Genomic DNA, 27,488 nt, shown 5'->3' with positions numbered 1-27,488 from the left:
CGGCTCACTGCAACCTCCGCCTCTCGGGTTCAACCAATTCTCCTGCCTCAGCCTCCGGAGTAGCTGGGACTACAGGCGCCCACCACTACGCCCGGCTAATTTTTTTGTATTTTTAGTAGAGACAGGGTTTCACCATGTTAGCCAGGATGGTCTCCATCTCCTGACCTCGTGATCCGCCCTCCTCGGCCTCCCAAAGTGCTGGGATTACAGGCGTGAGCTACCGCACCCAGCCAGTTGGGTCTTTTTATCCAGCCTGGACAATCTCTCTTTCATGAAGTTGGTTTTGTTTTTATTTTTTGTTTTAGTTTTTAGTCTGAAAATATTTTATTTGCCTTTTTTTGAAAGGTTTTTTTTTTTTTTGCCAAATAAAAAATTCTGGATGGACTTTTTCATCTTTCTTCAGGACATTAAATATATTACTATATTATCCATGGGCTTGCTTTGTTTTTAATGGGAAGTGTGTCATTATTCTATTCCTTGCTTCCCTATATGTAGTCTTTGGTTGCTTGAATTTTTATTTTCTCTTCTTGAAAATGTTCAGCACAATTTGATTATGTGCCACATGTGATTTCTAAAACAAATTCTTAACTTAGTTGTGATCCTCTGTATTATGACAGGCTGCATTATCCAACGACCTATGCCCATACTTGGCAATGCTTCTAACAGTTGCCATTCTCTGCCAACTCAAGAAAGGCTCATACATGGCTCTCTGAAGTTTAATTCTTTTTTTAATTTTAATCCTTTTTCTTGCTCTGTCTCCCAGGCTGGAATGCAGTTGAAGATGACAGTTCATTGCAACCTTAAACTCCTGGACTCAAGTGACCCTCCCACCTCAGACTACTGAGTAGCTGGGATTATAGGCATGTGCCACTGTGCCCAACTAATTATTTTAAAAATGTTTTGTAGAGTCAGGGTATCGCTGTGTTGCCTAGGCTGCTCTCAAACTCCTGGCCTCAAGTGATCCTTCCTCACTGGCCGCCAAAGCTCCGAGATTACAAGAGTGAGCCACTGCATCTGGCCTAGAGTTCAGTTCTTTAAATTCATTTGTTTCATACCTCTCTGAGAGCTTATAAAAGGTACAACTTTGTTTACTTCTGGATGAATAACCAATATGTCAGGGTCAGTATCATTTATTATATAAATAATTTTCCTCTCTAAAATTGAAATATCTCCTTTGTCATAGTGGAAGTTATATATATCTGGATCTATTTCTTCTGCATTTATTTTTTCCCTTAATGCAAAGAGCTATTATGTATTTTTATTTTTGTATTTTCTTCTCTTACATTACTTGCTTACTTTTTTCTCCCCCCCTTGAGACAGTCTTGCTCTGTCACCCAGGCTGCAGTGCAGTGGCACGCTCACAGCTCACTGTAGCTTCATCCTCCACCTCCACCTTCTGGGCTCAAGTGATCCTCCCAAGTAGCTGGGACCACAGGTGTGCAGCACCACACCTGACTAATTTGTGGATTTTTGGTAGAGGTGGGTTTTGCTACATTGCCCAAGCTGATCTCAAACTCCTGAGCTCAAGCGATCTGCCTGCCTCGGCCTGTGAAAGTGCTGGTTTACAGGAATGGACCACAATGCCTGGCCTTGTTTATTATTTATGATTGTAAATCATAAATCATCTCTCTCTCTCTCTCTCTCGTCTTTTTCGTTAAGAGATGGGGTCTCACCATTTAGCCAGGCTGGTCTGGATCTCCTGACCTCAAGTATTCCACCCATGTCGGCCTCCCAAAGTCTTGGGATTACAGGCGTGAGCCACTGCGCCCAGCCTTATTGATTCATTTTAGAGACAGGGTTTCACTCTGTCGCCCAGGCTAGAGTGTGGTAGCATGATCATAGTTCACTGTAGCCTCAAACTCCTAGGCTCAAGTAATCGTCCTCCCTCAGCCTCCCAAGTGGCTGGGACTGTGGTCACGTGCCACCATTCCTCACTAATTTTTTTTTTTGAGACAGAGTCTCGCTTTGTTGCCCAGGCTGGAGTGCAGTGGCACGATCTTGGCTCACTGCAAGCTCTGCCTCCTGGGTTCACACCATTCTCCTGCCTCTGTCTCCCAAGTAGCTGGGACTACAGGCACCCACCACTACGCCTGGCTAATTTTTTGTATTGGTAAAGACGGGGTTTCACCGTGTTAGCCAGGATGGTCTCGATCACCTGACCTCGTGATCCACCCACCTCGGTCTCCCAAAGTGCTGGGATTACAGGCGTGAGTCACCGTGCCCAGCCTATTTTTTTGTTTTGTTTTTTGTAGAGATGAGGGTCTGTGTATGTTGCCTGGGCTGGTCTTGAACTCCTGGCCTCAAGTCATCCTCCTACCTTGGCCTCCCAAGTTGTCAGAAATACAGGTGCAAGCCACTGTACCTGGCCCCAAGTTTTTGTTTGTTTTTTGACAGGGTCTCGCCCTGTCGCCCACACTGGTGTGCATTGGTGCGATCTTTGCTCACTACAGCCTTGACCTTTCAGGCTCAAGTGATCCTCTGATCTCAGCCTACCAAGTAGCTGGGACTACAGGCATGCACCACCATTCTAGCTAATTTTTGTAGAGACAGGGTTTCATTATGCTGCCCAGGCTTGTCTCAAACTCCTGTGCTCACGTCATCTGCCTACCTTGGTCTCCCAAAGTGCTGAGATTACAGGTGTGTGCCACCATGCTTGGACTAGAGTTTTAATATTTCTAATGCAGGTTCCTGTGCACCAGTCTTAGAATGTTTTGAGCTCTTCATATGTTACCGGTGGGAGTATAAGTTAGTACAATTACTTTGGGAATTAAAATTCTACTCAGACTGCCTTTACGTTACTGGACCCCTGTAAAAGTGAGGAAGTAACTTCTTCAGTTTTGTGCCACACTTTGTTACCTAGGTTGCAAAGCATTTCTGCTTCAGTCCTGAGTCTAAAAGTTGCTCTTGATCTGCTCTATTCACTTCTAGTTTCACCATCATCCTGAGCTTACAGGACGTGACACGTTATTCAGCAGAGGTGAACCTTGCCCAGATACCATGGTATTATTTTCTTCTTGACCCTCTCTTACCACCATAATCTTCTTTCTAGTTTTCTCTTTACTTTAAAAACAAAACCCCCCAGACACTAATGTGATGAGACAGTGAAACAGTATTATGTATAGAAAGTCTTCTCTTTCACTTGGAGCAAGGGAAAGTGGTTCTCCCCAATGGAAGGTCATTAAAGAAGGGATATGCTCAATCACAATGGGCTAAATTAAAAGAACTGACAATACCTAGTCTTGGGTGAGGATGTAGAGCACCTGAAAATCTCACATCTTGCTGGATTTCATACATTGCTGGTGGAAGCGTGATTTATTACAACTTGTTTTGAGAAATTGTTTGGCATATCTACTAAGCCTTGATGTGTGTGTATAATGTGTGTTAACAAATCTGCTCTTGGGTCTGTAATACAGAAAAGAATGTTTATATTCATCAAAATGTGTGTACGTAACAGTTTTATTTGTGATAGCCCTAAACTGCAACTGCAACTGAGTAATGTTGAGTACTCATATTCCTCAACAGTAAAATGTGTGATAGATGGTGGTATATTCATACAATGAAATAATATTCAGCAATACAAAAAAGGCATTACTAATACACATAACAATGCTGCTGAATCTTACTGATACAGCTTTGTTTGAAAGAAATAAAAAACAAAAGATGACACCATTTATATGAGTTTCAGTATCATGTCAAACTAATTCATGGTAATATGCGTCACTATAATAATTACCCTTTGTGCTGGGGATGGTTACTGCTTGGAAGGCAACCTAAGGGAGCCTGTTTTAGTTCTGGAAATGTTTTCTATCTTTATCTTGGTTGTGGTTACACAGGTGGGTTTATTTATAAAAATGTAAAATAAAAAGAAATAACAAGATTAATGCATTTTACTGTATGTAAATATACCTTAGTACACAAAATTTTATTTTTTTTAAATTCATATTTTTATACATTTCCTCTGATCCCTACCTCTGCCCAAGAAAATCTCAAAGAATCCTGCCCACTGGAATGCAAACTGGAATTACATTATATTTGCCTTGTAAGTTGGCAAGACTCTCAACCTTTATTGATATAGCACTAAGTCTTTTTTTAAAATTCAGAATATGATACCTGTTGCAGTCTTTTTATATCCTGTAAGTTTTAATAATTTTCCTCTTTAAAAATTGTCTTAGATGTATTCTTAGATATTTTTTGTTGTGAACAAGCTACTAATCCATTTATATTTTCTAGGTATTGCGCTGTTAAGTTATTTTGTATATTTATCTTGTCAGCTACCTTGTCAAATTTTCCTATTATTAATCTCTTGAATCACTTTAATAGAGACTCCTGGATTTTCTTATCATCTGTAGGAAAAGAGAATTGTCTTTACTCAAATTTTACTAACTTTTGCATTCACTAAAGACTTCAACCCTGTGTTAAATGGTTAGGGGGCATCCGTGCCTTGTTCTTTAATTAGTTGAAATATCTTAAGTATTTCAACAGCAAATATATTTTAGTCTTTTTATCCTTTGAGTCGATTTTCTTGAACTCTAATTTTCCTAGAAAGTTTTTTTTCTTTTTGGATTAGCTGCAGAATTTTATATACATTTTTGAGATCTAATTTGATATATAGTTGTTTTAATTTTTCATTTTCTTGATAAATCAGTTATTTGATTTCCTAATATTAAGCCGTTCTTGTATTCTTGAAAAAAATGCCTCTTATTATGTGCATTCTTTGTATGCACTACTCGTGCATTATCCTTTTTGATAACTCAGAAAGTTTGTGTCTATGTAGAAGTGAAGTTAACTTAATTTTTATCCTTTTCATAATATGGTTTGAATATTATCTATGCTTGCTTAATTATTGTACTTAATGGGATTGGTAAGATTAGGTTTGTTTTGGATTCTATTGTAAACAAATCTTTGAAACCTAGTAAGTCACTTTTTATTGGTCTTTAAAAATGAGGCAGTCTCTTTTATTAGGCTACAGAGAAATAATTTCAGGTAAGTAATTTTCTTGTTCAGATAGAAACACACACAAACACACAAACTTTTTTGAAAATTTATTTGCTATAATATCAATTTTTTTTGAAGTTTTCATTTTTATATTTTTTTTTCCACAGTCCGTGGTGGATGACTGGATTGAATCATATAAACAAGACAGGGACATCGCACTTCTGGATTTAATCAACTTTTTTATCCAGTGTTCAGGATGTCGAGGTACAGAATGTTGAAATAAATGATGTACATTGAGCCTGTCAGTTCAGCAGTGTGACTTTTACTTCACCTGCCACTAGTCATACATAATTTACCCTAAAATAAAACATTATATGCTGATCTTTTTCTGATAGAGAATATTACTGGTAAGTTATTTAAGGATGTTCCATTTTTGTTCTTGTTCAGTTTTGCTCCTATAAAGTGTAACACATTTATATAGTTTTTGAAATTTTGGGAGGAAATCTAAATTCGTTTAGTAGTTTTATGAATTGATTTTTTAGATCATAGGCTTTTATAATTTTTACTCATATTATTTGTACGTATACTCCATATTAGGAAGTGTGCTGGTTGCTAGCATTCGTTCTTTTATATCCCTGCCAGTATTTGGTAGTCATTTTATAGTTAGGTTTAAATAATTTTCTTAAAGTAATACAAGTAGCAGAATCAGGTGTCTTAAGTTTGCAATTGTAAGGTGATTAAAGCGAAATTTTATTTTTATCATTTTAGGAGATAACTGCTAGATTTTTTTCTCCTCTGGATAAATCTTAAAAGGTTAATTTGTATTACAGGGGGGAAATGAGTTGTTAAATCACCATTCTCTGCTTGTGAATACAGAAGGAATAGTAATCTTTTATTGAGATAACTGACCAAATTGATTTCTTGAAAGCTTGTTTGTTTATATCCAAGTTATCACTTACCATATTGACATAAGTAGTTTATCAAATATTTACAGAGCACCAACCTTGTATGAGATACTCCATCAGGGTATACAGAAGTTATCAAGGCAGTCTCTGCCCCTAAAAAGTGTTAAAGTATGTGTAATTTTTAAAGGCATCTTCATTGTGAGGAACAAAGAGGGAAATACATTAATAGTTCAGCGAAGGGCTCAGTGCCATAAGTATAATAAAACTGGTTACTATTTAATGACTGTGCAATATGTGGCAAGCTGTGTGCTTTACATACATTAGCTCATTTAATCTTTGTTAACAGTCCCATCAGGCAGATGGGATCTTTATTTTGTAGATCAGCAAACTGAGATGAAAGGGTTTAGGTAAATTTATTCCAGATAATACAGTTAGCAAGTGTGAAACTCAAGATTGAGAGTCAAGCCGTGTCACCTGGAGTGTGTGTCCCCAACCATAAGACACTGTGGGAGTAACAAGAAAGAGCAAGGGATGCTGATGCAGCCTAGGCTGTGTGTCTCTGTGTATATGTATGAATGTGGGGAGGTTGTAAAAAAGTATATCCTACAAAAAGCAAACTCTGAGGTGAGATTAAAGATGAGTAAAAGGAAGTTAGAAGGATGAGAAAGGCAAAAGGTAACATATTATGCAAAAAGACCTTAAGACAAGAAAGCATGGTTCAGTCCCGAACATAGGGGGTTCTGTGGCTGAATCGTAGAGCATGGAAATGGGTGAGGATTGGCAAGAGATTAGGCTACTATAAAGTAAGAGAGTTTGCTCATTTTACAGCCTTAAAGTAGGTGAGGCAAGCACTGATGATGTGCTTTATATACATTTTCTCATATAGTCCTATTAATCAACAGACCTGTTGGATTGGGTTTTAATTTGAAAGCAATTAATAGTGTTTAAAATTTTTCCTTTTGAAATTTGTTTTCATGGTTCAAAATAAAAAAGTTTAAAAGTTGTATAATAAGAAGTCTTTGCCTTCCTGCCTTCCCATCCATCTATGCACACTTAACTGCTCTTAACTAGTTTGTTGAACTTAACTGTCCATCTATCTAGTTTTCATGCCTATAAGATAGGAATGTATATTCTTTCCTTCTCCACCTCACCTGTCTTACACAAAAGGTAATGGTGTATAGAGACCTTTCTCCTTCATTTTTCTTTCTTCTTCTTTTTTTTTTTTTTTTTTTGAGCCGGAGTCTCTCTCTGTTGCCCAGGCTGGAGTACAGTGGCGTGATCTCGTCTCACTGCAAGCTCTGCCTCCTGGGTTCACACCTTTCTCCTGCCTCAGCCTCCTGAGTAGCTGGGACTACAGGCTCCTACCACCACTCCCGGCTAATGTTTTGTATTTTAGTAGAGATGGGGTTTCATCGTGTTAGCCAGGATGGTCTCGATCTCCTGACCTTGTGATCTGCCTACCTCAGCCTCCCAAAGTGCTGGGATTACAGGTGTGAGCCACCGCTCCCAGCCTCTCCTTCATTTTTTAAAAACGCAGGCTCATTGCATTCCTTTGTGTGTATGTACAATAATTTATTTAACTAGACTTCTTTTTTTTTTTTTGAGACGGAGTCTCGCTCTGTCACCCAGGCTGGAGTGCAGTGGCGCGATCTTGGCTCACTGCAAGCTCCGCCTCCCGGGTTCACGCCATTCTCCTGCCTCAGTCTCCCGAGTAGCTGGGACTACAGGCGCCCGCCACCACGCCCGGCTAATTTTTTATATTTTTAGTAGAGACGGGGTTTCACCGTGGTCTCGATCTCCTGACCTTGTGATCCGCCCGCCTCGGCCTCCCAAAGTGCTGGGATTACAGGCGTGAGCCACCGTGCCCGGCTTAACTAGACTTCTATTAAAAGACCATTGTGTTATTTGTAGTGTTTTGCTGTTACAGAGAATGCTTACTGTAATGAGTAATTTTATGTATACCTTATTTGGTCTTTATGAAAGAATATCTGTAGGTAAATGTACTTGTTATAGTAGATACTGCCAAATCGTCAGCTATAGGAATTGTATTCTTCTATACTCTCATCAGTGATACATTAAAATGTCTGCTTTTTCTTAGCCTTTTCAACAATGTGTATTTATCAAGTTTTTGGATTAGTCTTCAGAATGATTTGAAGATACTATTCCAGTCTGATTTTTAAAAGTGCTTTGAAGTTCACGTAATATACAAGTAAGCATTTTAAAGTGTACCAATTCAGTAGCATTTAGAGCACTCATAAATGTGCAGCTGCCATACATTGGGTTGCTGTAACAAGACCGTAGACTGGATGGCTTACAAATAATAGAAATTTATTTCTCACAAGTCTGGAGGCTGGAAGTCTGAGATCAGGGTCTCAGTATCATCTGGTTCTGGTGGGACCCTCTTCCACATTGCGGAATACTAACTTCTAGTTGTACCCTTACATGGCAAAAAAGAGGTTGAGAGCGTTTTCTGGGGTCCCCTTTATAACGGCACTTATCTCATTCATGAGGGTCCCCCTCTCATCACCTAATTGCATACCAAAGGTCCCACCTTCTAATACCATCACTTTGGAGGTTAGGATTTTCGTATAGGAATTTTGGGAGGACACAGCATTCAGTCCATTGTAGCAGTTGCCACCTCTGTCTTTTCTCAAAACTTTAAAAATCTCCCCAGGAAAATACCCTATACCTGTTAGGTAATCATTATTTGTTCTTTTCTCCCCCATCCCTTGGCAATCATGAGTCTACTTTCTGTCCCTGAGGATTTGCCAGTTCTGATCATACCACACAATATGTCACCTTCTCTGTGTGACTTCTTTCATTTAACATATGTTTTTGAGGTTCATTTAAGTTGTAGCATGTATCAGTAGTTCATTCTGTTTAGGACTGAACAATAATCCTTTGTATGTATATATCACTATTTGTTTATCCATTCACCTGTTGAAGGACATTTGAGTGTGTTTCACTATTGTGAATATGGCAACTTTGAACATTTGTGAACAAATACTTGTTTAAGTACCGTTTTTGAGTCTTTGAGGTGTAAATTCTTAGGAGTAGAATTGCTAGGTCATATAATAATTCTGTTTAAACTTTTTGAGGAACCACCAAACTGTTTTCCACAGTGGCTGCACCATCTTATATTCCCACCAGAAATGTATGAGGATTCCTATTTTTCTACATCCTCAACAACACTTGTTATTTTGTAGTTTTAAAAATTATAGCCATCCTACTGGGTATAAAGTGGTGTCTAACTGTGGTTTTAATTTGTGTGCACTTAATGCCTAATGATCTTGAACTTCTTTTCGTGTGCTTGTTGGACATGTCTGTATTTTCTTTGAAGAAATATACGTTCAAGTCCTTTGCTCATTTTAAAATTAGATTATGTGTGTTTTTGTTGATGAGTTGTATATATTATGGATACCAAACCTTTATCAAGTATAGAACTTCAGCTATTTTTGCCCACTCTCTGGGTTGTCTTTTTAACTTTCTTAATGATGTTCTTTGGTGCACAATAGGTTAATATTTTATTAAGTCTGACCTCCCTCCCTCTCTCCCTCCCTCCCTCTCTCTCTCCTTCCCCCTTCCTTCCTTCCTTCCTTCCTTCCTTCCTTCCTTCCTTCCTTCCTTCCTTCCTTCCTTTCCTTCCCTTCCTCCCTCCTTCCTCCTTCCTTCCTTCCTTCCTTTCCTTTCCTTCCTCCCTCCTTCCTCCTTCCCTTCCTTCATTCTCTCTCTCCCCTTCCTTCCTTCCTTCCTTCCTCCCTCCCTCCCTCCCTCCCTCCCTCCCTTCCTTCCTTCCTTCCTTCCTTCCTTCCTTCCTTCTCTCTCTCCCCTCCCTCCCTCCCTCCTCCCTCCCTTCCTTCCCTCCCTCCCTTCCTTCCTTCCCTCCCTCCCTCCCTCCCTCCCTTCCTTCCTTCCTTCCTCTCTCTGCCTGCCCCTCCCCTCCCCTCCCCTCCCGATACGTGTGTCAAATTTAAGGATCCATTGCCAAATTCAAGGTCATGAATATTTACCTCTATGTTTCCTTCTAATGGTTATTTCTTACAAATCTGGAGGGTGGATTGTATATTTTATATTTAGGCTGTTAATCCATGGTTAATTTTTGTGTATGGGATAGTTTTAATTTGTATTTCTCTGATGAACGAGGGTTGAGAACCATTACTGTTTTTTCTTTGAATTCTCTGTTCCTATCCTTTGCCCATTTTTCTTTTGACTACCTTTATAGTTCCTGAAAAGACATTTTACAAAATGGATCTTAAAACATTTTTGTTAAAGGGGCATAATGCATATTATCTTAATATGATTTACAAAGAAAGCACACTGTCTTTTATGTCAGTAGAATATAATAAAAATCCTGATATAGACCTAAGTACCTATGAGACATTAGTAAACATATTTTAGAACATATGAAAAGAAAACATTTTTTACTTATTACAAAAGGAATTTACTAATTAAAACTATACTTAGTTACTATTTGTTTTTACCTATCAGATTGGCACAAGTTTAAAATCATAAGAACATTCTGTTGTTCAGGCTGTGGTGGGAGAAAGCAGACACTGTTACATTGTTGTTTAGAATACAAATTGATAAACTTTTGTAAAGGTATCCAGGAATATTTACCAAATCTATATTTATGTTTTATCTGTTGACTCAACCATCCTAATTCTGGGATTTTACCTTGAGTATATACCTTCAGCAGTAAGAAACTAGGTACACAAAATTAATGCAACATTATTTGTTATTGGAATATATTGGAAACAATCCAAATGTTCATATATAAAAACAGTGATTGAATGAACTGTAGTATAGCCACATGTTGGAGTTTTGTGCTGCTGTAAAAAAGAATGAGGAAGATGTCTGTGAATGGATGTAGGGATTTGCCCTGTATTTTTTTTTTTTTTTTGAGACAAAGTCTTGTTCTGTCACCCAGGCTGCAGTGCTGTGGCGCGATCTCGGCTCACTGCAACCTCCACCTCCCGAGTTCAAGCAAATCTCCTGTCTCAGCCTTCTGAGTAGCTGAGATTACAGGCACGCGCCACCATGCCCAGCTAATGTTTTTTGTGTTTTTAGGAGAGATGGGGTTTCACTGTGTTGGTCAGGCTGGTCTTGAACTCCTGACCTCATGATCCACCCGCCTTGGCCTCCTAAAGTGTTGGGATTACAGGCATGAGCCACTGCGCCTGGCCTTTCCCTAGATATATTTTTAGGGCAAAATACAAAGTGCAGAATGATATCTAAAATATGTAACTTTTTTTTTTTTTTTTTTTTGTAAGAAAAAGGGAAAACAGTGGTTCATTTCACCAAAAAGAAGTACAGGAAAGATAAACCTGACAATAATGAGATTGGTTACCTAAAGAGCGAGAGAGAGAGAGAGAGAGAGAGAGAGAGAGAGTGTGTGTGTGTGTGTGTGTGTGTGTGTGTGTGTTGGAAAGTTTAGAGGGAATTGAGATGAGGGAATGATACTGAATTTGAATATTATTTTATAGTTTTTGAATAGTCCTGACTTTTGGAGCTATCTTAATACTTCAAGTCCTCAAGAAAACAAAATCAGCAAAGATGGAGGGGGAATATCCTGAAAATGAATACAAACAGAACAAATAACCATTACACCATAATAACAACCACACTGAAAGTTGTAAAATTACTAACCAAAGTAACTTCGGAACTCAGTAAGTGGGCTATGAAACTAATTGGGTCAGGGAAAAGTTTGATGAAGAGTACAGTATTTACCCAGTCTCAAAATGTCTCCTTTCAAGGTATCTACTGTTTACAGGGTAAAATAGAAACTTTGCAGTGTAGAAACTTGATAGATATCACCTTAACAAATGATAAAAGCAAACATTGCAAGTTACAGAGCTAATTGCTATTATGTGCTTTCTGATATGGCCTTAGAAGAACTCAACATCACTTCTATAGTATTCTTGCCAGAAGTGCGTAGTCTGAATCTACTCATGAAGAAACGTAAGACAAGCTCAAATTGAGTTATATTCTTCAAAATAACTGTCCTGTACTCTGCAAAAAAGTCAGTGTCATAAAATAGTCAGAAATGCTGGGCGTGGTAACTCACACCTGTAATCCCAGGACTTTGTGAGACTGAGGCAGACAGATCAACTGAGGTCAGGAGTTCGAGACCACTCTGGCCAACGTGGTGAAACCCTGTCTATACTGAGAATACAAAAATTAACCGGGCATGGTGATAGGCACCTGCAATCCCAGCTACTTGGGAGACTGAGGCAGGAGAATCACTTGAACCCAGGAGACAGAGGTTGCAGTGAGGCAAGATCACGCCATTGCACTCCTGCCTGGGCAACAGGAGCAAAACTCTGTCTCAAAAAAAGAAAAAAAGGAAAGAAATGACTCGAACTGTTCTAGCTTAAAGTAGAGTAAGGAAACATGACAGGTGGCTGCAGTGCATGATCTTAGAATTTCTTTGGGCGGATTACCTGAGGTCAGGAGTTCAAGACCAGCCCAGCCAACATGGTGAAACCCCATCTCTACTAAAAATACAAGAATTAGCGGGGCGTTGGTGGTGGGCGCCTGTAATCCCGGCTACTTGGGAGGCTGAGGCTGGAGAATCGCTTGAGCCCAGGAGGCGGAGGGTGCACCATTGCACTCCAGCCTGGGCAACAGGAGCGAAACTCTGTGTGAAAAAAAAAAAAATGACTCAGAAACTGTTTAAAGTAGACTGAAGAAACATGACAGGTGGCTGCAGTGCATGATCCTAGAATTTCTTTTGGCATAAAGGACGTTGTTGAGACACATGTGAAGTCTTGTGTGGATTATGTGGATTAGATTATGTGGATTAATCTTATGTGGATTAGATTATGATCTTATGTGGATTAGATATTAGACCTTATGTGGATTAGATCTTACGTGGATTAGATTATGTGGATCTTATGTGGATTAAATCTTATGTGGATTAGAACATATATATAGTATCGACTGTTAATCTTATGCTTGGGACATTGTAGTATACTGTGGTTGTATAATAGGTTTATTTGGGGGAAATACACACTGAAATATTAAAGAGTAAAGGAATATCATGTCTGTAGCTAAACACTTATTCAGAACAAATTCATGTGTATATGAAGAGTGAAAGAAGGATAAAACATGTAAAATGTTTACTTCTGAAGAATTTGGGTGGAAGGTATTCAGAATTCTTTGTACTTTGCTGTCTTTTCTGTAAATCTAAAATTATATCAGAGTACAAAAATAAAAAGAAAATGTTTTAACCCCAAAGTCAGCGTCATCCTCAAGGGAAACCAGTAGTCATTGTCACTGTTAAAGAAGACAAGGATACCCAGCCTCACAACTCTTATTTAGCACTATATTGGATATATAAACTAACACATTTAGACAATAAAAAAGGAGTAATTATGATCATTGTTTTTAAAATGATCTTATTCAAAATGTTTAGAAAACTCAGGAGAATCAGTTTGCAAAACTAAAGCAATAAAATAATTCCATAATATATTGAGATACAGAATTTATAGAGAAAAATTACTGTCTTACAGCCAGTTAGAAGATTTAAAGACGCCCTTTTGAAGACAAAAGTGAGGGAAAAAATTCTTTCAGATTTACGTTTCACTGTGATAGTGTAAACCAGGATAAATTTCCAGTGTTTCAAGAGTTTAAGGGCAAAAACAAACAACAAATACAAAGAAAAATAATAAAAGCACTTAATGAAAACTAAGAATTCCTTTATAACCATGGAGTGGGGAAGACCTTTTTATTAACTGACTCACAATTAACTGACTCAGAATCTATAAGTTAGCAAAGATTCATAAATTACATAAGAAAACAAAAAATTTATAAGATAGAGACACATTATAGGGAAAGTCAAACGACAAGGGACAAATGGGGGAAATTTTGTTTTTATTACAAAGGCTGGTATCTCTAATATATGTTGAGATAAGATTTGCGTTTTATAAGTACTCCTTGTCTTGCACATTAATATCCAAAATCTAGATTGGCATTTTACTGTGTGAGCCCATTTTCCCCTAAAGCTGCATAAGAACCAAGGACCAAATGAGTGTTTTAAAAATTGACCTAAAATTGGAAGAGAGCACGGAAAGGGAGGAAAAAAACAATCACAATTTGCCCCCTGTCCCCACCCAAGTTCCTGGCTAGAAGTGATGTCACCAACAATGACAAAACAAAGTGGAACGTCTTTTCATGAGTGAATAGTATGAACAGCTCGTCCATTATTGGCTCCAGTATCCCTATTATCACTATTTCCTGATCTTGGCTCTTGAACCAAGCCCTAAGGTGTGGTATTGGTTTTCTAATTTAGCTATCTCAAGTTGCATTAGCACCCATAGTTGTTTCCCTAACTCTACTGAAATGTCTGTAGTCTCTTCATTTGAACCAGCTGGAGTGAATCCTGTTTGCCATTGGAAACCTCCCAGAATAGGCTAACTCAATGTGTAGTAGTAATATATATATTCAGTATCAGTGAAGTGGGAAAAACGCAAGGGTAAAGTTGATTTAAACACTGTTGACCTAGAGTTGCATTCTAAAGCTATGTAAATTCGTAAGTGTTTATTGGAATAAGTTACGAGAGAACTGAGAATTAACACAGAATTATAGGATGTATTCAGGGAATTATGCGTAGCAAAATGAAGATAAGTTGTCCATATATTCAAAGTACTACCATTGTTAAATATACCTTGTTGATACAGGTATATATTTACTTTGGTATGTATTTAAACATAACTAATTTCAGAAATATATGTCTGGTTATTGATAAGTAGTTTTCATTGACAGATGTGCTTGTTTTTTTAATAAGAGTTGTTGATCAAACTTGAAAGTTGATGGTTAAAAGCAACCTTCTTTCTTAGTTGAATGTAACAAGTAATGTTTCTGTTTTGCTCTGCTTGTGCTTAAAAGAGAAGTTCCGGATGCCTCAGAGCTTTCTAGGAGTGCAGAATTGCCAGAGAATTAATCACCTAGGAGCACTTAATCTAAGAGTTTCCTGAACTTAACCCAGTTCACTGGCTAATTAGGGTCTCGGTGATTTTTTCATGGCACCTGTAAGCCAGAAGAAATACCTAACAGTTCCTTTCAGGAAGTTGTTATGTCCAAACTATTTATTTAGGTCCTCACAATTTAGTAGGTGTTTAGAAAAATGATACACATAATTGAAAAAAATTGTGTTCATTTCTCAAATAACTGCAGTTACGTGTGTACAGGTGTGTTGAGCATTGTATAGCTTCTCAAATTTTGAAATTATCTTAATTTCCTGTTTTATATTGGTTTTCTGGTAGCCCTTGTTGAAACTCAGCCTCTCAAAGATAGGGCATTATCAACAGGAATAAAGGACCAGATTGTAAGTTACCTCATGCTGATAGTTCCTATGGTACTTGACAAATATCAAATACTGTATTGTTTTCCTTTGAATATTTAAAATATCCACATTGCCCATATCATTTTGCATAAGTCCCTCGGGACATCTCAGTGCATAGTTGGGGCACCATGGCTTTAACAAGTGACTGAACGGGATTTAGTGTATAAATACCCCAATTCCTTTGCCCATAAGTGGAATCGTTCTGAAGTACATGGCCTACTCTGACTCGCAGTTTCTCAAGAAGCTTAATTGGGCTCCAGTTACCTACAACTGTAATTGACTAGATAACACACTCTTTATTGTCTTTTTTTAAAAATTATTATTGTTATTCTTTTTCTTGTTTCATGTCTCCACTGCATTACTGGTATTTTATGGGTTGTCCTTCAAAATAAATTACTTGCACTGGCATCCCTGTTTTAGTATCTGCATCTGGGGGATAGAAACTAACAAGTGCTTATATGGCTTTATTATATATTAATCAGTATTCTCTTTAGCAATCTATTTTAATGAATTATGTCTTACCTCCTCACCTGTACAGTGTGTGTGTGTGTGTGTGTGTGTGTGTGTGTGTGTGTGTGTGTGTGTATAGATAGAGAGTTCAATGTTATCTTTCCTAAATCCTTTTACATTGTGACATCTTATATATACAGAAGACTGCATATATAGTGCCTTTGGCCTCTACCTGTTAGATGTCAGTAGCACATTTCTTTCCCCCTCTCCTCCAGTTGTAACAAGCAAAAATGTCTGCAAAAGTTTCCCAGTGTTCAATTTTGGGAAGCAAAATTGCCCCATGTTGAGAACTGCTATAAAGTATACCTTATATGAATATACCAGTTTATTTATACTTCCCGTTCTTCAAGGAAGTTTTTGGGTAATGTAGACAGTGTTATTAAAAGCTATCTTTTGCACATATTAATTTGGTATTCATGCACAGGATGCTCTAGTTTGTGTACTGAGGGGTGGAATTGCTGGGTTATAAAATATGCAACTTTGTATAGTTGTATATTGTATAGTCGTGGTATGTTTGTATAGTTGTAACTTTTCATGCTTTAGTCAAGTGATGTCACAGAATTCTGATGGCTTCACATATTTTGCTCATAGATAGTATTACCAGTATTTTTAGTTTTATCTTGTTGAGTAGGATTACCAATATCACATTGTGGTTTTAATTTATATTCCTTTGATTACTATTGAGGTGGACTACTTTTTCACATAACAGTTAACCACGAGAATTTTCTCTTGCATGAACTGCGTAAAGTCTTCTGCAAATTACTGTATTGGGATGTTCGGTTTTTTCCTTTATTGTTTTGTAAGATTTTTATTTTATCTTATTTGAGACATGAGTTTTACTGTTTCCCAGGCTGGAGTGCAGTGGCGCAATCTCGGCTCACTGCAACCTCCACTTCCCAGATTGAAGCGATTCTCCTGTTTCAGCCCCCCAAGTAGCTGGGATTACAGGCATGTGCCACCACTCCTGGAGAATTTTTGTATTTTTAGTGAAGACGGGGTTTCTCTATGTTGACCAGGCTGGTCTCAAACTCCTGACCTCAGCTGACCTGCCCACCTTGGGCTCCCAAAGTGATGGGATTACAGGCATGAGCCACTGCACCTGGCCAGGATTTTTAAAAAAGTGGTAATACTAATCTCCTTTGTTATCATATATATTGCAACTTTCTTCTTCCATTTTGCAGTCTGCTTTTTCCCTTTTCTTTTATTTTGATACATTATCCCTTGAAGGCAGGGATTTTTGTCTTTGTTCTCTTTGTATCTCTAGCACCTATAAATATTTGTTGAAAGAATGAATGAACATGAGTTTAACATTTTTAAGTCTAACCAAATTTATTAGTCTTCTCTTTTATGGGCTTTTTGTGTCATATTTAAGAAATTATTGATCAGACCCTGTGGCTCATGCCTGCAATAATAGCACTTTGGGAGGCCAAGGCGGGCAGATTACTTGAGGTCAAGTGGTTCAAGACTGGCCTTGCCAACATGGTGAAACACCATTTCTACTAAAAATACAAAAAGTAATCGGGCATGGTGGTGGGCACCTGTAATCCCAGCTACTCAGGAGGCTGAGGCAGGAGAATCGCTTGAACCTGGGAGGTGGAGGTTGCAGTGAGCTGAACTCGCACCACTGCACCCCAGTCTGGGCAACAGAGCATGACTCTGTCTCAAAAAAATACAAATAAAAATAAAAATTAAAAAATTATGGCCGGGCGCAGTGGCTCACGCCTGTAATCCCAGCACTTTGAGAGGCCGAGACGGGCGGATCACGAGGTCAGGAGATCGAGACCATCCTGGCTAACACAGTGAAACCCCTTCTCTACTAAAAATACAAAAAATTAGCCGGGTGTGGTGGTGGGCACCTGTAGTTCCAGCTACTTGGGAGGCTGAGGCAGGAGAATGGCGTGAGCCCGGGAGGCAGAGCTTGCAGTGAGCCGGGGTCGCGCCACTGCACTCCAACCTGGGTGACAGAGCGAGACTCCATCTCAAAAAAAAAAAAAAAAAGGCCGGGCGCGGTGGCTCAAGCCTGTAATCCCAGCACTTTGGGAGGCCGAGACGGGCGGATCACGAGGTCAGGAGATCGAGACCATCCTGGCTAACACGGTGAAACCCCGTCTCTACTAAAAAAAAATACAAAAAACTAGCCGGGCGAGGCGGCGGGCGCCTGTAGTCCCAGCTACTCGGGAGGCTGAGGCAGGAGAATGGCGTAAACCCGGAAGGCGGAGCTTGCAGTGAGCTGAGATCCGGCCACTGCACTCCAGCCTGGGCGACAGAGTGAGACTCCGTCTCAAAAAAAAAAAAAAAAAAAAAAAAAAAATTATTTACACCATGGTCATGAAGATACTCTCCTGTTTTCTTATAAAATCTTTCTAGTTTATGTGAAGTTTAGTTAGTTGTGTATAGATTGCTCCTTCAAATTTAGGTTTTTATGTCATCTAGATTTCAGTTTTTTAAGTGTGAAAAGTTCTTTATTTTTTCTTGATTGTACAATGACCCAATTAGCATATATCAAGTATCCCTTTCTGGAGAGTCTTTTCCTGGGTTCTCTATTCTGCTAATTGGTCTCTTAGATGGAAAACTAACTTTCTTTTTTTTTTTCTTTCTTTTTTTAAAATCGTGTCTCAGGTGTCTTTTTTAAAAATGTAACCCAGGCTGGAGTACAGTGGCACGATCTTGGCTCACTGCAGCCTCAACCTCCCTGGGCTTAGGTGATCCTACCACATTAGCTTCCCAAGTGTCTGGGACTACAGGCACACACCACCACTGCACCTGGCTAATTGTTTGGTATTTTTGCAGAGTCAGGATTTCAACATGCTATGCTGCCCAGGCTGGTCTCGAACTCCAGGATTCAAGAGTTCTGCCCGCCTCAGCCTCCCAAAGTGCTGGGATTACAGGCGTCAGCCATCACTCCTGGCCAAAAAATTTCTTGACTAAAAACTTACTGACTGTTGTATTTTTGTATGTATTTTAGAATTAGTTTGTGCGCCAAGCACAGTGACTCGTGCCTGTAATCCCAGTACTTTGGGAGGTTGAGGCAGGTGGATCTCTTGAGCCCAGGGGGTGGTGTCCAGCCTGGGCAACATGGTGAAACCCTGCCTCAACAACAACAACAAAAAAATGCAGAAATTAGTGGGGTGTGGTGGTGTGTGCCTGTCGTCCCAGTTACTTGGGAAGCTGAGGTGAGAGGATCACTTGAGCCTAGGAGGTGAAGGTTGTAGTGAACCATAATCACACCACTGCACTCCTGTCACCTGAGTGACAGAGTGAGACCCTGTCTCAAAAAAAAAAAAAAAAAAAAAAAAAAGAACGTGAAATTCCATCAGTAAACTCATTGGCATTTTAAATGGAATTATATTGAATCTGTATGTGTGTCAGCATTTCTCAATTTTGATGCTATTGACTTTTTGGACTGGAAAGTCTTTGTCATGGGGGGAGCATTCTTGCACTGTAGGACATTTAGCAGCATCCCTGGCCTCTACCCACTAAATGTCAGTAGAACCCATTCCTACTTGAACAACTACTGCTATACGTCAGTGGGGATGAATTTACATTTTGATAAAATAGAATCTTTCAGTTTGTGATCATTGTGTTTATTTCTGCATATATTCATCCCCTCCACCAAGTATTTTAGAGGATTTTTTGAAGGGAATGTATGTGTGGAAAGGTCTTATACATCTCTTATTAAGTTTATTTCTGTACTTTCAGCATTTAAAAATTTCATTATAAGTAATGGTTTTTAAAAAATAGCATTTTTTTTTAAGAACAGTTTTAGATTTGCAGAAAAGCGTGTCTACCACTGATATTTTAATGTAAAATTTAATACGCAGTCCTAGAATGAATTCAACTTGGTCATGATATATTTTTTAAATTATTGCTAGGTTTGGTTTGCTACTATCTTGTTTAGGGTTTTTATATCTATTTCCATTTCAAGTTTTGTTATGAAAACTTTGCTAATTTCACAGAATAAATTGCAAATAATGCCTTCTTTTTCTGTTTTTTTTTTTTTTTTTTGGAATTATTTCTTTCCAGAATGTTTGGTAGAATTGAAGGCATCTGGACCTGAAGTGTTTTGTTGGATGATTTCAAGCTACTGATTCTTTTTTTTACCATTAAATTGTATGATTGATTGATTGAGACGGAGTCTAGCTCTGTCACCCAGGCCGGAGTTCAGTGCCGCAAACTCGGCTCACTGCAACCCCTGCCTCCTGGGTTCAAGCTATTCTACTGCCTCAGCCTCCTGTGTAGCTAGAATTATAGGTGTGAGCCACCATGCCCGGCTATTTTTGTATTTTTAGTAGAGATGGAGTTTCACCATATTGGCCAGGCTGGTCTCAACCTCCTGACCTTCAGTGATCTGCTCGCCTTAGCCTCCCAAAGTGCTGGGATTACAGGCTTGAGCCACTGCGCCCAGTCGTGATTCACTTTTAAAAAACTCATTTAGCACTATTGAGGTATTTTATTACTATCATTATTATTTAGAGACTCATTGTGTTTCCCAGGCTGGTCTTGAACTCCAGACTTCAAGAGATTCTCCTGCCTCTCCCACGTAGCTAGGACTACAGGCATGCAAGACCATGCCTAGCTTCTAGTGTTTTTATTATTTTGATAAACCAGATTTTTCTAGGAAACTCTCCATTTTATCTAAATTTTAAAATTTATTTTATAAAGGTGTTTATAATATTCCATATATATTATTTAAATGTTTTCTGTTTCCTAATTATAGCTTTTTCTTGACACATGGATCATTTAGAAGCATATTTCTTCTTCTTTTTTTTAATGGTTTTTGTTTTCTTGTGTTTTTTTGGGGTTATTTTTTGAGAGGGGGTCTCACCCAGGCTGGAGTGGAGTCATGTGATCACAGCATACTGCAGCCCGAACTCCTGGGCAGAAATGATCCTCCCACCTCAGCTTCCCAAGTAGCTGGGACCACAAGTGTGTGCCACCACACCAGCTAATTTTTCTTTTTTCTTTGTTAGGGATGGGGTCGCTATGTTGCCATGGCTGCTTTTGAACTCCTGGACTCGAGCAATCTTCCCATCTCAAACTCACAATGTGCTGGGATTACAGGCATGAGCCACTGTGCCTGTTGAGAAGCATATTTTTTGATTTTCAAGCATGAGAGTTTTCTGGTTAACTTTTTGTATTGTTTTCTTCTTTAACTTCCTTGAATTTGAGGCCAAAGGAAATGGTCTGTCAGTTGTAGTCCCCTTTGGTGTAGACTTATCTCAAGGTTATATGGTCAGTTTTTGCTAATGTTTCATGTGCCCTTAAAACTCATGCATATTATGCATTTTTTAGGTATAGTATGTCCATTGTTAGCTCAGTAATTTTGTTAAAATATTTTATATCCTTCTAATTTATTGTGCTTGTTCTGATGATTACTGAGAAGGATGTATGTTAAAATCCCACATCATGGTTATAGATTTATATGTTTTTCCTTGATTTCTTCTTAACTGCCTTTCCCCTTCCTTACCCTCCCTCCTGTGTCTGTCTCTCACTCCACTCCCTGATATGTTATTAGAAGTATACAGACATCCAGCTTTTTTATAACTCAATGTTTTGTATTTAATGTTCCTCTTTATCTCTGGCGATACTTTTTTTTTTTCTAAAAGTCTATTTCATTTGAATATTCATGAAACTTACAACTTTTCATGTTTTTCTGGTGCGCTTTTTTTTTTTCCTTTTATTGTTCCTGTATCTTTTAGATGCCTCTTGTTACAACTTATAGCTGGATTGTAGTTTTTTCATTCAGTCTGTCTTTTAATTGTACCATTTAGTCCCTTTTGCATTTAATACAGTCACTGTAATTTAGTTTTATATTGAACCAGTGGTTGTTCTTTGCCCCTCCTGTTTTATGTTTTCTTTTTCTCTTCTTTCTTGTTTTTAAATTACTTGAATATCAAAGAATTTGTCTTTCTTTTGTTTACTTCTTAAAACTTTTTTTTTTGTTTGTTTGAGATGGAGTCTCGCTCTCTTGCCAGGCTGGAGTGCAGTGGTGCGATCTCGGCTCACTGCAGCCTCTACCTCCCAGGTTCAAGCGATTCCCCTGCCTCAGCCTCCTCTGAGTAGCTGGGACTACAGGCACGCACCACCACACTCAGCTAATTTTTTTATATTTTAGTAGAGACGAGGTTTCACCATGTTGGCCAGGATGGTCTTGATCTCTTGACCTTGTGATCCACCTGCCTTGGCCTCCCAAAATGCTGGGATTATGGGCATGAGCCACCATGCCCGGCCCCAAAATTTAATTTTTGCTCTTTATTTCTGGTTTTCTGAGTTTATGTTATGCTCTAGGTATAGAATATATTTTGACAGGGGCAGAGGGTGTTGTTTTTCATCGTTTCTAAAATTTCTTAATTATTATCTCTTTAAATTTTCTTTCTATTTTATTTCTCTTCTCCTTCAGGAACTTTATGTACATTTGTTATACTCTCTTCTGTGTATCTTTCCATATTTTTGAATTTCCGTGCAGCTTTCTGAATAATATTCCCCCATCTTAGGGTTCTTTAACTCTTTTAATTTATGCCAATCCCTTAAGCCTTATTTTAGTTACTGTATTGTTCGCTTCTGTAAATTATAACTACTTGGTCCATGGAATTGTTCCCCTGTGGATATTCAAACTTATATTTTTATTTTTTAACATGGTAAGTGTATTTGTTTTGCAATCTATATCTGATAATTCTAATATTTTAAGTTTTTGTGAGCCTGTTTCTGTGGTCTTGTTTTTGCTTTTTGCATGTTGCCTTTCTTCTTGGTGTATTTTGTTGCTTTTTATTCCAAGCTCCTGATTTCCTCTCAAATTTATTTGAATCATAGGATTAAGTTACATTTCTGTAAGAGAGGATTTAGCATTTGCTTTACAGGTGTCCAGGGGCGCTACCAATCTAGGACCATTTGTAATTGAATAGAGCGTTTGAGATTTTCTTTCAGTTATTTGTGAGAACACCAGTTTTTGATTATAACTTCTTAGATACATTTATCTCCCTCTTTGCAGTACCAGAAAAACTTTATTTCCCCCAGAGTATCAGGTGATAAATTGACCCGTGGGTTAGTCTTAACCTGAAGATGTAATCCTTTGCAGCCCCACTTTGTAGAGTTATGTCTTCTAGACCCTCTACCTCAGATCGCCCAACTAAAGCAAACAGGCTTAGCAAGGGTCATCATAGAAAAGGTGATTTCAGCATTGCTTCTATATGTTGAATTTCTGCTTTTATTTATTTTCCTTCTAATATCTTCCTGCTTCATATGGCTTCAGATGCTTTCAAAATGCTGTTTATATTTTATTTACCATTTTAGGGAAAGGATTTGTATAAATAATATTGTTTACAATATCATTATCATAAACTGAACTTGTTTATATAAATGTAAAGTGATTTCTCCCCCGGATGATACATGTATGTGTGTGTTAATGTAACTTGTAATGCTGAAATTTTTCAAAAAAATTTTTTATGAAAATGAATAATTTTGAAACTTTGATGCTTTTGGCATAATTTGCATATTTACTTTCTATATTGTTGTAATGTAATTTCTACTTTCATAGGTTTTGATTTTCTTGGGCCTACTTGAAGGTTTCAATTGCTTATTATTGTCATGGTTTTGAAAAAGCTCTCAAATGTAGGCTGACATGTGCAGGTACTGTTTTAGGTAGAGTGTACAAAAAAACCACAAGTAATCCTGATGGGTTTATACTTACAGAAAACCTGTTGGGTATGCAGAGAACAGGATAAGAATTATAAAATAAGAGATTGGAATATGAAGTATTTTGCCTTAATATTTTTCAGTTTCAGCCTCTCTGTGTGTGTGTCTCTCTCTCATGTCTCTCTCTCAAACAGGCCAGGCACAGTGGCTCACGTCTACAATCCCAACACTTTGGGAGGCCAAGGCAGGAGGATCAGTTGAGCCCAGGAGTTTAAGACTACCCTGGGCAGCATAGTAAGACACTGTCTCTACAAAAAATAGAAAAATTAGCCAGGTGTGCACCTGTAGTCCCAGCTGTGTGGGAGGAGGCCAAGAGGTTGAGGCTGCAGTGAGCCATGATTTTGCCACTGCACTTCAGCCTGGGCAACAGAGCAAAATCCTGTCTCAAAAAAAAAAAAATATTGCTGAGAATAGACACATGAACTATTCAGAAATTCAAAAGAGGCACAGCATGCTGGCTCATGCCTGTAATACTAGCACTATGGGAGCCTGAGGTGGGGGCATCGCTTCAGTTGAGGAGTTCAAGACTAGCCTGGGCAACACAGAGAAACCCTCTCTCTCTCCCCTCTTCCCCCTGCCAAAGACAGACAAAATTAGCCAGATGTGGTGATGCCTGCCTATAGTCCTAGCTTACAGAGGTGGGAGGTGGGAGAGGTTCAGGTGGGAGGATTGCTTGATTCTGGGAGGACAAGGCTGCAGTGAGCCAGGATTGTGCCACTGCACTCCAGCCTGGGGAACAGAGCACGCTCTCTCGCTCTTCCTTGCTCTCTCTCTCTCTCAAAAAGTAAAAAAAGGAGTTCAAAAAAGTTTATGTAGATACCTAAATCATCTTAAAGGAAATGAAACATAACTTCTTACCCATTTAGTGTGGACTGTACATAGTGACTTCTAAGGAGTACAGTGTGGAAAGAGGTGGAGAAGTGTAATTTACAAAGGAGAAAACTGACAAACACTATAGCATCTAGATGTTCATGGTTAATAATCAGTAGTGTTTAGTCATATTGATAGTGACTTGATTTTATATGATGAGGATGGCAATTTCTCTCTTGAGCTTCCCTCCAAAAATCCATAAACCCTGTCTTACCATGAGAAAAGAATCAGACAAATTGAAAGACATTATATAAAATACCTGACCACTGCTTCTTAAAACCTTTGTGGTCATCAAAAACAAGTAAAGTTTGAAATTTAGAAATGGAAGTGGAGACTTTACAGATGATGCCCCAGAAATAATAAACATCATAAGAGACTACAAGGAACCAATAAATTGGATAATCTAATAAATTGGATAATCTATACCAATAAATTGGATAATCTAATAAATTGGATAATCTACACCAATAAATTGGATAATCTAAAATAAATGACTAAATTTCTAGAAACACACAACCTATCAAGACTTGGAGTCTGGGTGAGTCATGGAGAAAAAGAAAAGCTGGGCTGGGTGCGGTGGCTCGCACTGTAATCCCAGCGCTTTGGGAGGCCGAGGTAGGTGGATCGTGAGGTCAGGAGATCGAGACCATCCTGGCTAACACGGTAAAAACCCGTCTCCACTAAATATACAAACAATTAGCGGGGCATGGTGGGAGGCGCCTGCAGTCCCAGCTACTCAGGAGGCTGAGGCAGGAGAATGGCGTGAACCCGGGAGGCGGAGCTTGCAGTGAGCGAGATTGCGCCACTGCACTCCAACCTGGGCAACAGAGCGAGACTCTGTCTCAAAAAGAAAAAAAAAAAAAAGCTGAACAGACCTATAATCAGTGGGCAGATTGAGAGAACAAAGAAAAGTCCCAGGATCGTTTGGCTTCAGACTGGTGACTTTTGCCAAACATTTAAAGAATTAATGCCAGTTCTTCTCAGTCTCTTCCAAAGAATTGATGAGGATGGAACACTTGTAAACTCATTTTATGTGGGCAGCATTACTCTTATACCAAAGTCAGGCAAAGATATCCCAAAAAAGATACCACAAAAAGAAAAGGGTCAGTATAGATTTCTGATGAGTATATATGCAAAAAATCCTAAACAAAAGACTAGCAACCAAATTTAACAGCATATTAAAACATTCACCAAATGAAAATCAGTTAATATGGTATGCCACATTAACAGAATGAAGGATAATAATCACTTGGTCATCTTAGTAGATACCAGAGAAAGAGTTTTATAAAACCAGCACCCTGTTCATGTTAAAAGAAAAAACTCACCAAACTAGGAATAGAGGAAAATAGAACATAATAATGGCCATATATACAAAGTGTATTGCTAACATATTCTATAGTGAAAATCTAAAAGCTTTTTCTGTAAGATCAGGAACAAGGTGAGGATGTCCACTCTCACCACTTCTATTCTGTGTATTATCAGAAATTCTGCCCATGCCCAGAGGTATTAGGCAAGCAAAAAAACCACAAAAAACGGAATAAGTGAAATTGTTTCTGTTAACAGATGACATAATCTTATATATAGAAAACCAGGCCGGGCGTGGTGGCTCACGCCTGTAATCTCAGCACTTTGGGAGTCTGAGGCAGGCAGATCACCTGAGGTCAGGAGTTCGAGACCAGCCTGGCCAACATGGTGAAGCCCCATCTCTACAAAAAATCAGCCAGAATGGTGGCGGGTTCCTGTAATCCCAGCTACTCAGGAGGCTGAGGCAGGAGAATCGTTTGAACCTGGGAGGCGGAGGTTGGAGTGAGCTGAGATCATACCATTGCACTCCAGCCTGGGTGACAAGTGTGAAACTCTGTCTCAAGGGAAAAAAAAAAAAGGAAAACTGTAATTATTCCACAAAAATGTTAGAATTCATCAATCAATTCAGCAAAGTAACAGGATGCAACATCAACATATAAATTTAGTTGCATTTCTATACATTAACACTGAACTTTCTGAAGGAAAATTAGGGAAACATTCCAATTTACAATAACATAAGAAAGAATAAAATACTTTGGAATAAACTTAATTAAAGAGGTGTATTAGTCTGTTCTCACTGCTGTAAAGAAATATCTGAGACCGAGTAATTTATAAAGTAAAGAGGTTTAATGTTTACAATTGTGCAGGCTGTAGAGGAAGCATGCTAGGAAGGCCTCAGGGAAATGTACAAGCATGGCAGAATTAGAAGGGAAAGCTGGCACGTCTTCACGTGGCCAGAGCAGGAGGAAGAGAGGGAGAAGAGGTACTATATACACTTTTAAACAACCAGATCTCATGATAACTCACTCACTCTCATGAAAACAGCACCAAAAGGGAAATCCATCCCCATGATCCAATCACCTCCCACCAGGCCCCACCTCCAACAATGGAGATCATTTGACATGAGATTTGAGTGGGAACACAGACCCAAACCATATTAGCAGGTAAAAGACTCTCTGAAAACAACAAAACATTGATGAAAGAAGTTAAAGGAAACAGAAACAAATGGAAAGACATCTTGTGTTCATGGATTGGAAGACTTAATATTGCTAAATTGTCCATACTACCTAAACTGATCTTACCGACTCAGTGAAATTTCTGTCAAAATTCCAATGGGATTTTTTGCAGAAATAGAAAAATTCTAAAATTCATGTGGAATCACAGAACCCTTAATACCCTAAACAGTCTGAAGAAGAAAGAACAGAGCTGGAAGCACCACACTTCCAAATTTCAAAATATGATACAAAAGTACAGTAGTTAAAACATCAGCTGGGTTCAGTGGCTCACACCCGTAATCCCAGCACTTGCGGAGGCTGAGGCAGGCAAATCACTCGAGCCCATGAGTTTGAGACTAGCCTGGGCAACATGGTGAAATCCTATCTCTACTAAAAATAGAAAAAAATTAGTGGTGAGGCATGGTTGTAGTTCCAGCTACTTGGGAGGTGAGGTGGGAGGACCACCTGAGCTGGGGAGGTGAAGGCTGCAGTGAGCCATGATCGTACCACTGCACTCCAGCCTGGGTGACAGAGTGAGACCCTGTTTCAAAAAACAAAAACAAAACAGTTTGACACTAATATGAAGGTAGACATAGCAACTAATGTAACAGAATAGAGAGCCAGAAATAATTCACGTATGTATGGACAACTTAACCTTTTACAAGGGTGTCAAGAATATGCAGTAGGGAAAGGATAGTCTTTTCAACAAATGGT

General features: G+C 38.7%; 1 protein-coding gene across 4 annotated transcripts in view; it reads left to right on the top strand.

The window, feature by feature from the left end:
- STAG1 (STAG1 cohesin complex component) overlaps positions 1–27,488 on the top strand; it is a 401,927-nt gene that overhangs the window by 171,227 nt on the left and 203,212 nt on the right. For all 4 annotated transcript variants that reach the window (XM_077991519.1, XM_015132094.3, XM_077991520.1 and 1 more), the window contains one exon: positions 5,103–5,199. In XM_077991519.1, coding sequence (XP_077847645.1) covers positions 5,103–5,199 — 97 coding nt within the window. The remainder of the gene's footprint in view (positions 1–5,102; positions 5,200–27,488) is intronic.

The sequence above is a fragment of the Macaca mulatta genome, chromosome 2 (assembly GCF_049350105.2).
Source record: "Macaca mulatta isolate MMU2019108-1 chromosome 2, T2T-MMU8v2.0, whole genome shotgun sequence".
Taxonomy (NCBI): Eukaryota; Metazoa; Chordata; class Mammalia; order Primates; family Cercopithecidae; genus Macaca; species Macaca mulatta.
The sequence above is the reverse complement of the archived record's forward strand: the minus strand, read 5'-3'. Positions and strand labels throughout refer to the sequence as shown.